This window comes from Hypanus sabinus, chromosome 10, assembly GCF_030144855.1.
Source record: "Hypanus sabinus isolate sHypSab1 chromosome 10, sHypSab1.hap1, whole genome shotgun sequence".
Classification (NCBI taxonomy): Eukaryota; Metazoa; Chordata; class Chondrichthyes; order Myliobatiformes; family Dasyatidae; genus Hypanus; species Hypanus sabinus.
Genome location: NC_082715.1, coordinates 128,704,502 through 128,719,709, shown reverse-complemented (window position 1 = coordinate 128,719,709; position 15,208 = coordinate 128,704,502). Strand labels below are relative to the sequence as shown.

Here is a 15,208-nt window from a genome sequence, read left to right as displayed (position 1 = left end):
GATGCAACTGGGTGGTTAGAATTCAGGATCTGAATCATCGCATGCAAAGATGCTCAGTGTGATTTCACCGCATGACCGTAGTCTTGAGGGTTTCTGTGGTGCCGGTCTTATCCGTCGTGACTAGCTGAGCCATCATCTACATCTACATATCACTCCTAGGTCTGCTGACTCATGTTTTGTTCTGTCTTGTGATTTTGATAAACTGCCTAGTGCTTAGAAATTACTGTGTTGGCTGCTCTTAGTGTATTAAAGGTCGCCCTCTAATGTGTTTCTATCTGGTGTTTCCTGCTGTTAACTGATGTGTTTACGGTCTAGTGATCTAGATTCCTTTAATGAATATCTGACCAGACTAGACAGGCTAAATTTCCTAATGTCGTACTAAATAAAATGGGAGACTGAAAACATGGTGTATTTGACTTGGCTGTGCCAACTCTCTCCAGTTTTGTACTGGAGCCCGTCGGGAATTAATTTCCAGGCTATTGCTGTGAGCATGAAAGTATTGTTTTCTTTCATTATTGCACAAATTCTGACAGTGGGATAAACGGTGGCGCGAGTAATGAGGGGTTCGAATCAGACGGTACCCAGGAGTTCTTTGGGCGTGAGTTGCTGGGCCATTGGGTCCTGTGGGCTTCGGCCAGCCGGGCTGTAGGTACGTGCGCACAGGGTTTCTGAAGCCGATGCCATGAGGTATAGGAGCAGAAATGGGCCATTTGGCCCATCGAGTCTGCTCTGCCATTTCATCATGGCTGATCCATTTCCCCCTCAGCCCCAATTAGATTCTCCCCTCATTTCTTCTGAATTCCAGTGAGTGCAGGCCCAGGGCCAACAATTTGTCCTCGTGTGTTAACCCTTTCATTCTCCGAACCATTCTCCTGAAGCTCATCAGCGCATCCTTTCTTAAATCCTTTCTTGAGGGGGCCCAAATCTGCTCTGGGAGGCCTTAAAAAGCCTCAGAATTTCATCCTTGTTTTTATATTCTAATCCTCAAAATGCATTTGCCATCCTCACCACCGGCTCCACCTGCAAATTGAACTGAATTGACTTTATTACTTAAATCCTTCATATACACGAGGAGTAAAAATCTTCGTTACATCTCCATTCAAATGTGCAATTATAGGAATTTATAATATGTATAACAGGATAGTCAATATAACAGAAATACAGTTGTGTCAGCATGAATTAATCAGTCTGATGGCCTCGTCTAAGAAGCTGTCCCGGAGCCTGTTGGTCCTGGCTTTATGCTGTGGTACTGTTTCCGGATGGTAGCAGCTGGAACAGTTTGTGGTTGGGGTGACTCGGGTCCCCAATGATCCTTCAGGCCCTTTTTACACACCTGTCTTTGTAAATGTCCTGAATCATGGGAAGTTCACATCTACAGATGCGCTGGGCTGTCCGCACCACTCTCTGCAGAGTCCTGCGATTGAGGGAGGTACAGTTCCCATACCAGGCCGTGATGCAGCCAGTCAGGATGCTCTCAATTGTGCCCCTGTGGAAAGTTCATAGGATTTGGGGGCCCACACCAAACTTCCTCAACCGTCTGAGGTGAAAGAGGCGCTGTTGTGCCCTTTTCATCGCATAGCTGGTGTGTACAGACCACGTGAGGTCCTCGGTGATGTTTATGCCGAGGAATTTAAATCTGTTCACCCTCTCAGCCCCAGATCCATTGATGTAATAGGGGTTAGCCCGTCTCCACTCCTCCTGTAATCTACAACCAGCTCCTTTGTTTTTGCGACAGTGAGGGAGAGGTTGTTTTCTTGACACCACTGTGTCAGGGTGATGACTTCTTCTGTGTAGGCTGCCTCGTTATTATTTGAGATTAGGCCAATCAATGTAGTGTCGTCAGCAAATTTAATTAGCAGATTGGAGCTGTGGGTGGTGACACAGTCAGGGGTATACAGGGAGTAAAGGAAGGGCTTAGTATGCAGCACTGAGGGGCAGAAGTGAGGGAGCCCACTCTTGCCACCTGCAGGCAATCTGACAGGAAGTCCAGGATCCAGCTGCACAAGGCAGCTTCCCTAAAATGAACCTTTAGGGAATCCTGCATGATTAGCTTTGCGCCTCAGAGCTCTGAATTTTACGCCTTGAACGGTTTCAAGTCGACAGATGCAGACGAGTGAAGAGTCCGCTATCGGTTGACTGGATAAATTGAAAAAAATTCAATTTTTACATTGCCAGTGGTGGCTCCGTTCTTATCAACCACTTGACCTTGGGGCTAAGATGGGAGTAACATTTTGAACTTCATGCAACCTGCATTTCTGTTGATGTTTTTAAAATATATATATATATATTTTTGATTTAATCATGGAATGAGCTAGCATTTATTGTTCATCTAAATTGGCCCCAAAATGATAGGTTGCAAGGTAATTTCATTCAGCCATGGGTTTTGGATAATGTACAGTTCAGTGAGGGTAAGTATGTCAGATTCCTTCCCTGAGGAAAATCAACGAACTGACTGGCTTTTAGTTTTTAATTTAAAAAAAAGGCGTGTTTCACTATGGAACTTGAATAGGCAAGCAGTAATGATGAGGTCTGAGCTGGTGTTTTCATCTGGATAAGGCACATTAATATTTTGGCAAGGAACGGGTTGCAGTGAGCATTGTGATCCACTGCATCACAATGGGTGCAGGTCAGGAGTCCGAGCACGTTCTCCACTTGCCAAGCTGATGGCCTGCACGCTTGGCAATCTGCCCTCCAACTTCCACCAACCCTCCCTCACCCGGCACGCTGCAACTGCGGGCTTCTTCCATCTCCATGACTTCCTCCACCGAGTTATAGTCCTCACCCCACAGTGGAACGCCACCCAGAGGCCATCTGGCATCGACAACCTACCATCATTCATTGCCGCTAAAGCAGGACCTGCGTCCACCTTGCCCGTCTGTAACACGCGAGCAGGGAAACCAGGTGCTTCAAGAAACAAGTTCTTAACCTGAAACTTACCGTCAAAGTGATCCCTGTTCAGTGGACTTGCATCACCTGCCCAGCCTTGCCGAGGCCTGAAACCCAGCTCAGATAATGAGGTCGTCTTTGCCCCAAAGAATAGGAATATTACAGCTCCAGAAAGAATCCATTGATTGACGGCCCAAAGAGCAGCACAGTACCGGAGTGCGAGCCGGGCTCCACTCCCGCCACTGCTTGTAAGGTGTTGGTACGTTCAGGAACGCCGAGCGGCAAGGGCCCATTCTGCTCTGTAGCCCAATCAATAAATAAGTCTAAGGTGTTGGGGCTAAAAGGTCACATTATAACCTTTCTTTCTTTCCTTTTTAACCAGATGAAGTACGTGGAAGAAACCTTTAAGTTGGACAATGAAGAAGTTCTGCTAATGTGCATTGGGATCACATCAGGGGTTGGCCGGCTGCTATTCGGTCGGGTGGCGGATTACCTACATGGTGCAAATAAAGTTTTTCTTCAGGTAGGGTGGGTTTGTACTTTGGGGGGTGGGGGTGGCAGGGAGGGATCTGGTTGACACTCACCCATTGATGAGTATCTGGGAGGGAGGGCAATCAGATTGAGTAAGATTAGATGTAATTGCCGCCAAATATGTGAAGGCTTTACGGTTTGTACTGACTAGTGGGGTTTGGTGTGGAATGGCCAGGTCACGAGCAAGGCTTGGGTATTGCTGGTAGCAGCTGCTGAGAGACATTGTCTATCAGCTGGGTCTGCTTGTTTAAGGGAGACTCGGTGGCTGTCATGAGAGTCGGGTAACCTGCCAATGGGTAGAACGTTGCCATGGAGATCTACAAGTAACCTGCCAATGGGTGGAATGTTGCCACGGATCTACAATCATAGTGTAGTACAGGTTGGATGTGGGCTTCTTGGCCCATCCAGTTCCTGCTGACCATGGTGTCGTCCCAGCTACTCCCAATTTCCTGCATTTGACTTGTGTCCTCTAAGCCAAAGATGTCAAGGTTGGTAGGTTAATTGGTCATTGTAAATGGCCCTCTGATTAGGGGATTGTCCTAGCCAAGTGCTTTGTAAATGACACTGTCCTGTGGCAGCTCGTTCCACGTACTCATTACTCTGTGTGGAAAAAGCTGCCCCCTTTTATACCTTTTCCCCTCTCACACTAGGCCTACGGTCTTTAGCTTCGGACTGAGGTAAGACTTGTCAGCATCCCTACCTGGTATAAGCAGGGCGTGGTCCCACTCGTGCACGTGGGTGAGGAGCCTCGGGGCACTCCCCGAGAGTTGTCTGAAGTTTGAAACTGTCAGTCCAGGGCTGCTTGCGTTCCTCTGTTTGTTCAACAACGCGGAGCAGGCCCTCCCTACCCTTTGAGCCATGCTCCCTGTAAATCCACCCAGACTAATGACTAGCTAACCTTCCAACCGGTTGGTATGTCTGAAAACCAGAGCACCAAGAAAACCCACGTGGTGACAGGGAGAACGTACAAACTCCTCAAAGAGAAAATACAACAGTACCAAAAGACTCATTAAACAATTATGAACCATTAGGCTAATTGTCAATTCAGACTATTATAATTAAGCTAAATCTGAACCTATCCCTCTGGTGGCAGAATTGGTGGGGAATTGCTGTCTTGCCACTGTACTGTTGGTCCACACGGTGTACAGCGGGGAGAAGAGTGAACTTGGCAGCGATGATCAGTTGCGCACAGGTTGAGGCCTTTGCTTGTGCAGTTAGAGTCCCCAGTTCGGGGTGGTAAATGTCAAATGGAATGTTCCATCTTACCACTTCTACGTTGAGCAGTAATTTATTTGGCTCTGCAATTACTTGTACCGATGCTCGCTCATTGCATTGTAAGAGTGGTCTGTAAGTGAAACTGGAAAACGTTTGCCGTGCGCTTAAAGTTGTAGAGCAGAGAAGAGAATGTTACGCGTCGACCTTCTGTTTGCAGGTGGGGTCATTCTTCGTCATTGGCCTGATGTCCATGATGATTCCTGTTTGCCAAGGTTTCGGTGGCCTCGTCACTGTGTGCCTTTTCATGGGTCTTTTTGATGGCTGTTTCATCTCTATCATGGCTCCCATTGCTTTTGAGCTTGTGGGTTCGGAGGATGTGTCCCAGGCGATAGGATTCCTCCTTGGGCTGATGTCTATACCGATTACATCCGGGCCACCAATCGCAGGTAATCTTCACAACTGACCTTCATTACACCCATTGATATTTAATACTGAGACTCTCCAATGAGAGGCATGTTTTGTGTAGAGACCCAGACCCCTCTCTCTCTCCCCTCTCTCTCTCCCCTCTCTCTCTCCCCCCTCTCTCTCCCCCCTCTCTCTCCCCCTCTCTCTCCCCCCCTCTCCCCCCCTCTCCCCCCCTCTCCCCCCCTCTCCCCCCCTCTCCCCCCCTCTCCCCCCCTCTCCCCCCCTCTCCCCCCCTCCCCCCTCTCTCCCCCCCTCTCCCCCCCCTCTCCCCCCCCTCTCCCCCCCCTCTCCCCCCCCTCTCCCCCCCCTCCCCCCTCTCTCCCCCCCTCTCTCCCCCCCCTCTCCCCCCCTCTCTCCCCCCCTCTCCCCCCCTCTCTCTCCCCCCCTCTCCCCCCCTCTCCCCCCCCCCTCTCCCCCCCCTCTCCCCCCTCTCTCCCCCTCTCTCTCCCCCCCTCTCTCCCCCCCCTCTCCCCCCCCTCTCCCCCCCTCCCCCCTCTCTCTCCCCTCTCTCCCCCTCTCTCTCCCCCCCTCTCTCCCCCCCTCTCTCCCCCCCTCTCTCCCCCCCCTCTCCCCCCCCTCTCTCCCCCCCTCTCTCCCCCCCTCTCTCCCCCCCCTCTCCCCCCCCTCTCCCCCCCCTCTCTCCCCCTCTCTCCCCCTCTCTCCCCCTCTCTCCCCCCCCTCCCCCCCCTCTCCCCCCCTCTCCCCCCCTCTCCCCCCCTCTCCCCCCCTCTCCCCCCCTCTCCCCCCCTCTCCCCCCCTCTCCCCCCCTCTCCCCCCCCCTCTCCTCCCCCCTCTCCCCCCCCCCCCGTGTCCCAGCAAGCGGGCAGACCTAACAAAACAACTCGCTGATTTTATTAAAGTCTGTTAATGTGCTATAGGGCCACCTTGTGGTGGTTGTATGAAACAGCAAGGACATTGGGGCCCAAAGCTAAATTACAAGGTTGGTTTCAAGGACGATTGAGAATGAATTTGAGAAGTTAAAGGGTTATAAAGGTGTGATTAAAATCAAGGGATGAGAACTGGGAAAAACATGTTCACCTCGGGCCATTGGAGGGCAGTACGACCAGGTCCAATCTCTGGTGCTGTCTGTGTGAGTTTCTTCCTGATGTTCTTTCTGGCTTTATCCCAGATCCCAAGGACATGGAGCATAGAAAACAGAACAGTACCACACAGGAACACACAGGCTCTTTGGCCCACAGTGTTATGCTGTACCAGCTTAAAAAGTAATTAAAAACAAAACCCAAAAACTAATCGCTCCAACCTTCATATCCCACTATCTTCCTCACATCCATGTGCCTATCCAATCATCTCTTAAAAGCCTTTAATGTATTTTCCTCTACCACCATGCCAGGCAGTGCATTCAAGACATCCAGCACTCGGAGTTTAAAAAAAACTTGTCTCTCACATCCCTTTTGAACATAACACCTCTCACCTCAATGCACACCCTCTAATATAAACATTTCTACCCCCGGGGGGTGGGGGGGAGGAAGCTCCCTGTCTACTTGATCTGCCTCATAATCTTATAAAGGGATAGTCTGCCGTAGCCACTCAATGAGACCATAAGACAGACTGGCAAATTAGGCCATTCGTCGCATTGAGTATGCTCTACGATTTGATCATAGCTGATTTACCTTCTCTCTCAACCCAGTCAAGAAATTGTCAACAACCTCTGCTTTAAATGCACTCAGTGACTGCACCTGCACAACCATCTGTAGCAATGAATTCCAGATTCACCACTCTCTGGCTAAAGAAATTCCTCCTCATTTCCATTCTATATGGGCATCCCACCATCCTGAGTTTGTGCCCTCTGGTCTTAGATAGGAAATATCCACTCCATCTAGGGCTTTCCATCTTCAATAGGTTTTAATGAGATTCTCTCCTCATTCTTCTGAACTTCAGTGAGTAGAGGGCCAAATCCATCAAACGCTCCTCATATGTTAACTTTCATTCCCAAAATCATTCTTCTGAGCAAGTAGTTTGATACGTTAATTGGTCACCATACATTATCCTTTCTATAGGTGGCTGGGAAGTATAGAGGCTAAAATAACGATGGGCACAGATAGTCTTTTACTTAGGGTGGGAGAATCTAAAACTACAGGACATAAATTCAAAGTGGAAGGGAAAAGATTTTGAAGTCCTGAAGGGCAACTTTTCTCCACATGAAATGTGGTGGGTATATGAGTCGAGCTACCTGAGGAGTTGTCAAGGCTGGTGTAATTATGACTTTTAAAAGGCATTTGGACAGTGAAGGTATAGGAATGCTTAAGAAAATAAGGGCTAAAGGCTGGTAAATGAGACTAGCTCAGATTTCCAGAATGGCTGATTTGTAATAAAGAAAAGCAAATATTGCTTTTATGCTACCTTAAGTACTTGAGGTGAGCATTGGAAAAGGTTAGAGGAGATTTACCAGGATGCTGCCTGGTTTTGAGAGTGTGCATTATCCGAGATTAACGGAGCTAGGGCTTTATTCTTTGGCGAGAAGGAGAATGAGAGGAGACATGATAGAGGTCTAGGAGATATTAAGAGGAATAGACAGAGTGGACAGCCAGAGCCTCTTCCCCAGGGCACCACTGCTCAGTACAAGAGGACATGGCTTTAAGATAAGGGGTGGGAAGTTCAAGGGGGATATTAGAGGAAGGTTTTTCACTCAGAGAGTGGTTGGCGTGTGGAGTGCACTACCTGAGTCAGTGGTGGAGGCAGATACACTAGTGAAATTTAAGAGACTACTAGACAGGTATATGGAGGAATTTAAGGTGGGGGGTTATATGGGAGGGGTCGGGTTTAAGGGTCGGCACAACATTGTGGGCCAAATGGCCTGTGCTGTGCTGTATTGTTCTTTGTTCTTTAAGATTTAGAACCGAACCGGGATTTTCATGAACCCACCCAGGAATGTGCTAGTGCCTCTCAGAACTGAAATTCAAATGTGATCTCTCTGCCTATCATTTGTTATATAAGGAGGAAACTGGTGCAGTTTGTGGTTTGTTACAAGGGAAATGGGACTTGGAGAATTTGTTAAACTGACACAAAGTAACAGTTAAAATGCAAAGTTTTATGTGGAGACTGATTATAATCTGGAACTTTCTGCCTGTGTGGGTGATGGAAAACGGGGTCCACCCTGACTTTTCAAACGGGAACGGGGAGAAGTATTTACTAACAGAGCACCTTTAGAGTTGAGCTGAGTCGAGGGGAACTTAAGAAATGTAAATTCTATTTCATAAATCTGCTGGAACTCTTCGAGAATGTGACAAATAGATGGGGGGGGGGAACCAGTGGGGTGCAGAGTATTTGGATTTCCAAAAGGGCACGTAGAATTTGGGGGAATGGATTGGTGTAGATGGCGCAGAGAGTGCAGTGTGAGACCAAACAGATCATTCAAGGGCTGGCAAGCTGTAACTAGTGGGATTATGGCAGTTCCAACGCTGGGTCTCGGGCTTTTCACAAAGTGATCAAACGTCATTTGCTGAACTCGAGGAGTGGTCGAATTGGGTGGATGGAGTCGCTCTGTTAAGAACTGTCATGGAATCAACGGGTGAAATGCTGTAACAGTCAACCCTATGATTATATGGAAATCACTTAAAAAAGAAATTTGGGGGCTGAGCACGCAGTATTGAGGAATTGCCCTGATAGATGAATGAAGTAAGACTGTCCCAACTTGACTCATTTCCCTCCCTTCCCTCACCAGGCTTTCTGCGTGACACTCTGGGGAACTACAATCTTGCCTTTTACCTGGCCGGCGTGCCGCCGTTCATCGGAGGTTCTATCCTCTGTGCCATCCCATGGATCCAATACAAGAAGCGCAAGCGACAGGAACAGCAGGCGGAACTGGCGGGAGAAACTGCAGCCAAGATGCTGGATCAGAATTCCAGAAACGCCCCCCTGCAGAACAGTGACGAACCACAGAAGGAATGTGCAACCTCTATTTGACGTCACGGTTCCTCCCGTCAGACCCGACAGTGTTCACGGTTTTACAGATTATTTTATGTGAACTTCTCTTGCTATCACAACAAACTATTAGGAATTCTCTGTGGGGAAAATCTACACCAATGACAAATCTTTTAAATGTATAATTCTGTTTAGGGAAGGATTATTGGATAAGTTGTACTTTTGGCTATTTTCTCTAATTTAACTTCTTGAACTTCATTGTTGTTCTCCAATCAAAGCTAAGTTTATAACAGTATCACTGTTGATCTAGTTTACTTGATTATGCCTCCAAGTATTCTGAGGAGAGGCTGATTACAAAGAGCAATAACGTCCTCAGGAACAGTCCAACTGGTCTGTGATCTATTAGCGAGACGCTATATTTAACTGGAAGCCGCATTTTTGAATTTTTCGAAGTGAGTATATTGTCAAATTTCCTGCAAAAAAAAAAGCTCCATAAATTTAGAATCTTAAATACCGTGGGGGAATTGTCCGGGAGCTCAGTGTGGTTACTTACTCCTGGGATAACTGGAAATTCCTGATGTGACTTTACTTTCCAATATAAAATTTTGAAGGTGTTGGCGCTGACCTGGCCCGGTGGGAGAGGGAAGAATCGGTGGTGAACAATGAGTATTGCTGACGTGTGGGATGGTGAGCAAGCTTCCACATGGTGGTCAGGGGGCTCCTGTGACTGCCTGATGCTTCAAATGGTTGAAAGCCTCCCACTACACCACCCGCCTGCCACCAGTGTTCACTGCCATCGGTCTTGTTGGAACTGTGTTCGTTTTGGGATTGGTGCTTTTCCTCTGAAAGAAGCTTTCTGCAAGTCTGAATTCGGGCTTATCCTGACATGTAGGGTCGACGCCAGTAAAGGCAGTTAACACCCAGCCTTGCCACGTAGCCGGGTTACACACCGGCCGAGTCTTACCGAGGTCAGGCTGGACTGCTGAGCTGACCCACGGCTGTTTCCGTCTTCTCCAGACCTGCCAATGACACTGCCTCGGCCGTACCGGAGCACCTCTGCGCAGTAAAACTGCAGCTGGGGGGAATGCGATGTGGAACAAGACGGGGCAAACCACTACTACATGAATTAAAACAAAGGGAGGCAAACTTTATTGTGACCATATTGCCAAAACACAATTGACTTGCTAAATACGTTTACACTGAGTATTCATTGTAATGAAGCAGTCATGATTTAGAATATGCAATCAATTGATTCCTTAAAGATCACCTTTTTCTGTTTGTAGTTTTGTAGAAATTGAATATTTTATTCAAAGTAAGCAAAGTTTTTTAGATTGGGTGCAGACTCCTGAGGGGGGAAATGGTTTATTGTCCTGCTGCTACCCAAGCCGCTGCTCACTACTCGAGCTCTCCCCACCTCTATTGCTGATGTATCGAAGATAGGTTTATGCACCTGTTGTCTGACATGAACTGACCTATACACTTTTTGAACAGTTCCCATACATACAGTATCAGTAGACTACCTCATCTGATTTGAGCTATGCAGCCACTGCAAACTGAAGCATTTGATTAAAGTAATGAAGACATTGGATTGGGTGGGGAGGTGGAGAGCAAGTTTTTTTTAAAAATATAATGTCTGTTTATATAATTGCGTTCGAGCTCAGTGTATATGCCTAGCCACTCAGCAGAACAGGAATTTGGCTCAGTTTTTTGCAACTGCATCATAAATAATGTATTGCACACTGATTTATTTCTTACTAGTCTATCAAAAGGTCTGAGATGTTTCCCTAGATCACCTGCCACGGGGGTGGTGGTGAAAGGGGAGAATCAAAAACTACAAATCTTCGCAGAATTGTTAGGTAGAAAACGACTCTACACTGGTGTGTACTGTCATCTGACGTGTATACAGATGGCCCACAATGTACAAATTTCTTTAATACACTAGTCATGTTTCATCGCCTCTCCCAATCAACTCATTCTGAGGTGTGTACAGTTCTTCAATTTAAAGAAATATATATATATATAACTTGTATATTACTGAAGTTATTTTAAGTTAGTATATAATATACTCCAAAGTACATTGGCATCTATAGACTATACCAATTAAATTCACTAATATTTTGCCCACACTGAACCTCTCTAGAGGCTAGAACCACAATATTCATGGTGAGTTCATCTCATAAAGGCATAATGTCCCCAAGATGAATCCCAACAACTAAGCTCATCTATTGAGTATGTAGACTCAAGGATCCAGGCCTACTCAACTCATCAGTTGTGAGTGTGCAATGGCCTTCCAGACCTCTCCATTTGTCTGGGACTCTATTGTCACTCCCTTTTCCAATCTTTGACCTCTCATTGACTGCCCAGTGTATCCATCCTGATCCATCACTGCCCCCTCTCAACTCCATTCATCCCAGCTTTTAGCTGGGGTCTTCAACACCTGTTATAATGCCCCTTCCTAGCACCCTTACAAACCAAAGCTAAAGGCTGCCTTGGGATTACTCTTTGAAATTTGCTCCATTAGCCTCTTAATTCCCTGCATTTAAGAGCCCACGACAGAACAGACCCTTTGATTTTGCAGGTACGGCATGTGGAAAAAGCACTCAGATGGTGTGAGCATTGCAAACCACATCCGCCACATTTTATCTCAGGCCTGAGGCAGCTGCGTGTTTTTGTGCAATCCAATCTCAACAATGCCAGCGCACCTCCTGCGTGTAAAGTCTAATTGCATCGCAGAAGGTCAGCACAAGTGACTGCAAGTGAATAAATATTGCAGGGTGATTCTTTTATTTTTGTAATAATAGTCATCATTTGGAAACTTAACCTCGTGGTGGGTTTTATGTTGGTCAGAGGTTGCCACAAATTGAAACATTCCAAAGAAGAGAAGTTTTGTTTTAGATGCATTCAATGAAGAAGTAAATTATTACTTGGTTTCGAGTGTATAGTGTGTACCAAATATCCTAGAGCATTTTAAAGTATGTGTGTTGTAATTTCTTGAGAAATTCATTCAGAGCAATGGTAATTGATGAAGTTCCTGGATCCAGCCAGGTGATCTTTGGAGACCAACTATAGTTATGAAGGGATCGTTCCCAATTAATTTGGTTCCACATGGAAGCAACAAAGACAGAAACCTGTGTTTGGAAAAGAACAACAGGTCTCATCTTAGAAAATGTAGATCTTTCTAACATTATTGACCGGTAAAATGATATCACTCACACTAAGCAGTTTGAACCTCGATTGAATGCTACCAAGAGTAGGGTAAAGGTCTCTCCCTATTTTTTGATGAAGTTGTAAACAGAAAAGAATGCAGATGTTGCATCTCCTGTGCTGCAACTACTTGTGCAAACGTTAAGTTGCAGGGCAGATAGTGATGATTTCTGCCGTGGTGAATGGATGCAAGATGCCATGGCCGGCTGGCTGTAGCAGGAGGACATGCGTTTGCCATGTGCTTTTAAAGATCCACAGAAGGTCAAGTTTGAGGTGTGCAGATATCTGAGTGTGTTATCTCAGTGTGTGTTAGTGTCAAGTACAGTTATGTCCATTTGAACTTTCAGGTAGCATAGAGTCTGTTAGCACAGGCATTTACATAACTGCTACAACCAATTATAGAGTCCCAACATTTCAGAGTCTCCATTCTAGTTATTCTCATCCATTCAGAAGCTTAAAGACAGGAGTATAATGACAACTGTGTTGGAATACCTTGGATGTATTTTTTATTCCGACATTCTAAGGAGCTCATTGCTGATCATTGGCTAAATGCTCTTGACTTTCTGTAACATGATTGTCAAGCATTGCAATATGACAAACTGCTGTTTGTTAATGATATCATGCCTTTTGTGGTGGAACTGGTTTCCGCACTGTCCGTTGTATTTTACTTTAGTCCAGTTAGGAATTTTGATTTGTGTAGTTAAAAAAAAATTTAAAAATCCCAAATTATGAGCAGGTGCTGTTGAAATTACTTGTTAATCTTTTCTCAAATCTATGTAGCTGTCCTCAGTAACTTTGAATCAATGTTTTGCTTAAAAAGGTATGCACTTTGATCAAGCAAATTCTCTCTTGCTATTCTCATTGTCAGAAAGTGTCATGTTGTAAACTCCTGTCATTGTGTTAACCTGTGGTGGGTTTCTTACCCGATGCTCGCTGCTGAAGGTGTCAATCATTAACGTGCCCTAAATTTACCGTCAATGATCGTCTGGGTTTGTGTTATTTGGTAAACTCCACATTCAGTCAAGAATTTTAGGCAGGCGTTACAAGGCGTTCCCTGCAACTGAAAGACTGCATTTGTCGTTTAATCATTCATTAATTGTTGCTTCTTTGCTATTATGCAAAGTTTGAATCTGCTAATAATTGCAATAACTTCAGTGAAAATAAGTTTACAAGAGAAGCAGGTTATCTGTATACTGGTAAAATCATTTACCAACATGGAAAATGCATATTTACAATATGTGCTGTAACGTGCAGTCCTCAGATCATTTTTGTGAATCATACCATATGTCATTATTTTATCTGAATTTTTGGATTTTTAAAAAAAAAATCAATTAAACTTGTGAAGAACAATCTGTTTAAGAGCAAATGGAATTCAAGGATTTTTTTCTAGTAATACTACTTGTTTCTGAGAGGAACACCTAAATTGGAAATATGCAATAAAATATAAAATTGAACTTGAATGTGTGTGTAGTTACTTGCAACAAAACGTGGCTTGCATTGACTTTGGAGCTGGTGAGGAGAGTGGAGAAGAGACGGTATACAGCTGATGCATCCTTTTATTTCAGTCTTGCCTCGCTGAAGGATGAGCCCTTGACAAAACCAGAACAGTTGCAGGTGTTACTTTTGTGCAACGTTTTCTGTAAATCATCACGGAGAAGATCCCTGTATCTTACTGTGTTAATAAGATGTCCTGACGCATGCACGCAGTGGATGGAATTGCTGACAGCGGACAGTTCTCCCCACCATTGTTGCCGTGTGTATTGAGCCTGGGAGTATCAATTCAGTGGGTGACCCGGAAGAGATTGTCTACATGTCCTCAAGGCAGCTGTAGCTGCGTGGAATGGTTTGGTGTATCAATTATGCATTGACACATTTACTCATCTGGAGGTTAGAACCAACAATTCAGAGATCCAGGTTCACAAACTCACCATGGCAGCTGTGGAGCTTTAATAATTAATGCTCTGGAATTAAATTAAACATTAGTAATGACAATTGTAAAACCATTATCATTGTTAACTAATTCCTGATAGGAGAGAAATCTGCTGGTTTCTGCTGAATCAAAGTGGTGGGTGACTCAAGCACAGAGGTTTAGGGATGGGCAATAAATGCTGGCCTTGTCAGTGATGCAGATCCCAAAGAATGAAGAGGTAATGTATGTTGATGGCTATTTTATTAGGTACACCTGTACAACTCATTAATTAAATATTTCATCAGCCAATCATGTGGCAGCAACTCTAAAGCATAAAAGCATACAGACGTGGTCAAGAGGTTCAGTTTTTTTTTAATCTGACCAAACCATCAGAATATGGAAGGAATGTGAATTTTGGTGCCAGACAGGGTGGTTTGAGTATCTCAGAAACAGCTGATCTGGGAGTTTCACAGACAACAGTTTCTGGAGTTTGTGTAGACAATGGTGTGAGAAACAAAAATAAAACATCCAGTGAGTGAAAACGCTCTGTCAATGAGAGAGGTCGGAGCAGAATAGCCAGACTGGTTCAAGCTGACAATAAGAATTGAAATCCCTTTATTGCCAGTAGGTGAGACAGACCAGAACTGATTGTGGTTCATAAAGCACAGGACAATATCATAACAGTGATAAGGTGGTCACAACCCTGTCAATGATGGCTCAGTAAAAATCCATCAGGATATGCCCTGAGACAATAAGTTTCCTAAACTGGTATAGGGAGAACAACCTCTGCTGGGCTTTTGTAGTGATGAGCATAAAATGACTCAACCACAGTCACAGCCTGACCATTGATTTCCATAGGAGGGGGCAGGTGGGCAACAATAGTTCAAACAACCATGCATTACAACAGAGGTGTGCAGAAGGGCAACTCAAAACACACAACCTGTTGAACCTTGAAGTGGATGGGCTACAGCAGAAGACCACAAACATACGGAAATACACTCTATTGTTCCTTTATAGGTACCTTCTCTACCTAATGAAGTAGCCACTAATTCTATATGCTGAAATTCAAACTAAACATAAAAAATACTAGATGTTTGCACATTGAATATAACATTT

The 15,208-nt window shown here is 45.3% G+C and overlaps 1 protein-coding gene across 1 annotated transcript in view; it reads left to right on the top strand.

The window, feature by feature from the left end:
- slc16a10 (solute carrier family 16 member 10) overlaps nucleotides 1-13,637 on the top strand; it is a 77,991-nt gene extending 64,354 nt beyond the window's left edge. The window contains exons 4-6 of the mRNA XM_059982933.1: nucleotides 3,269-3,409; nucleotides 4,850-5,078; nucleotides 8,780-13,637. Of these exons, the coding sequence (XP_059838916.1) occupies nucleotides 3,269-3,409; nucleotides 4,850-5,078; nucleotides 8,780-9,021 (612 nt within the window). The 3' untranslated portion in view covers nucleotides 9,022-13,637. The remainder of the gene's footprint in view (nucleotides 1-3,268; nucleotides 3,410-4,849; nucleotides 5,079-8,779) is intronic.
- Nucleotides 13,638-15,208: the final 1,571 nt, after the last annotated feature.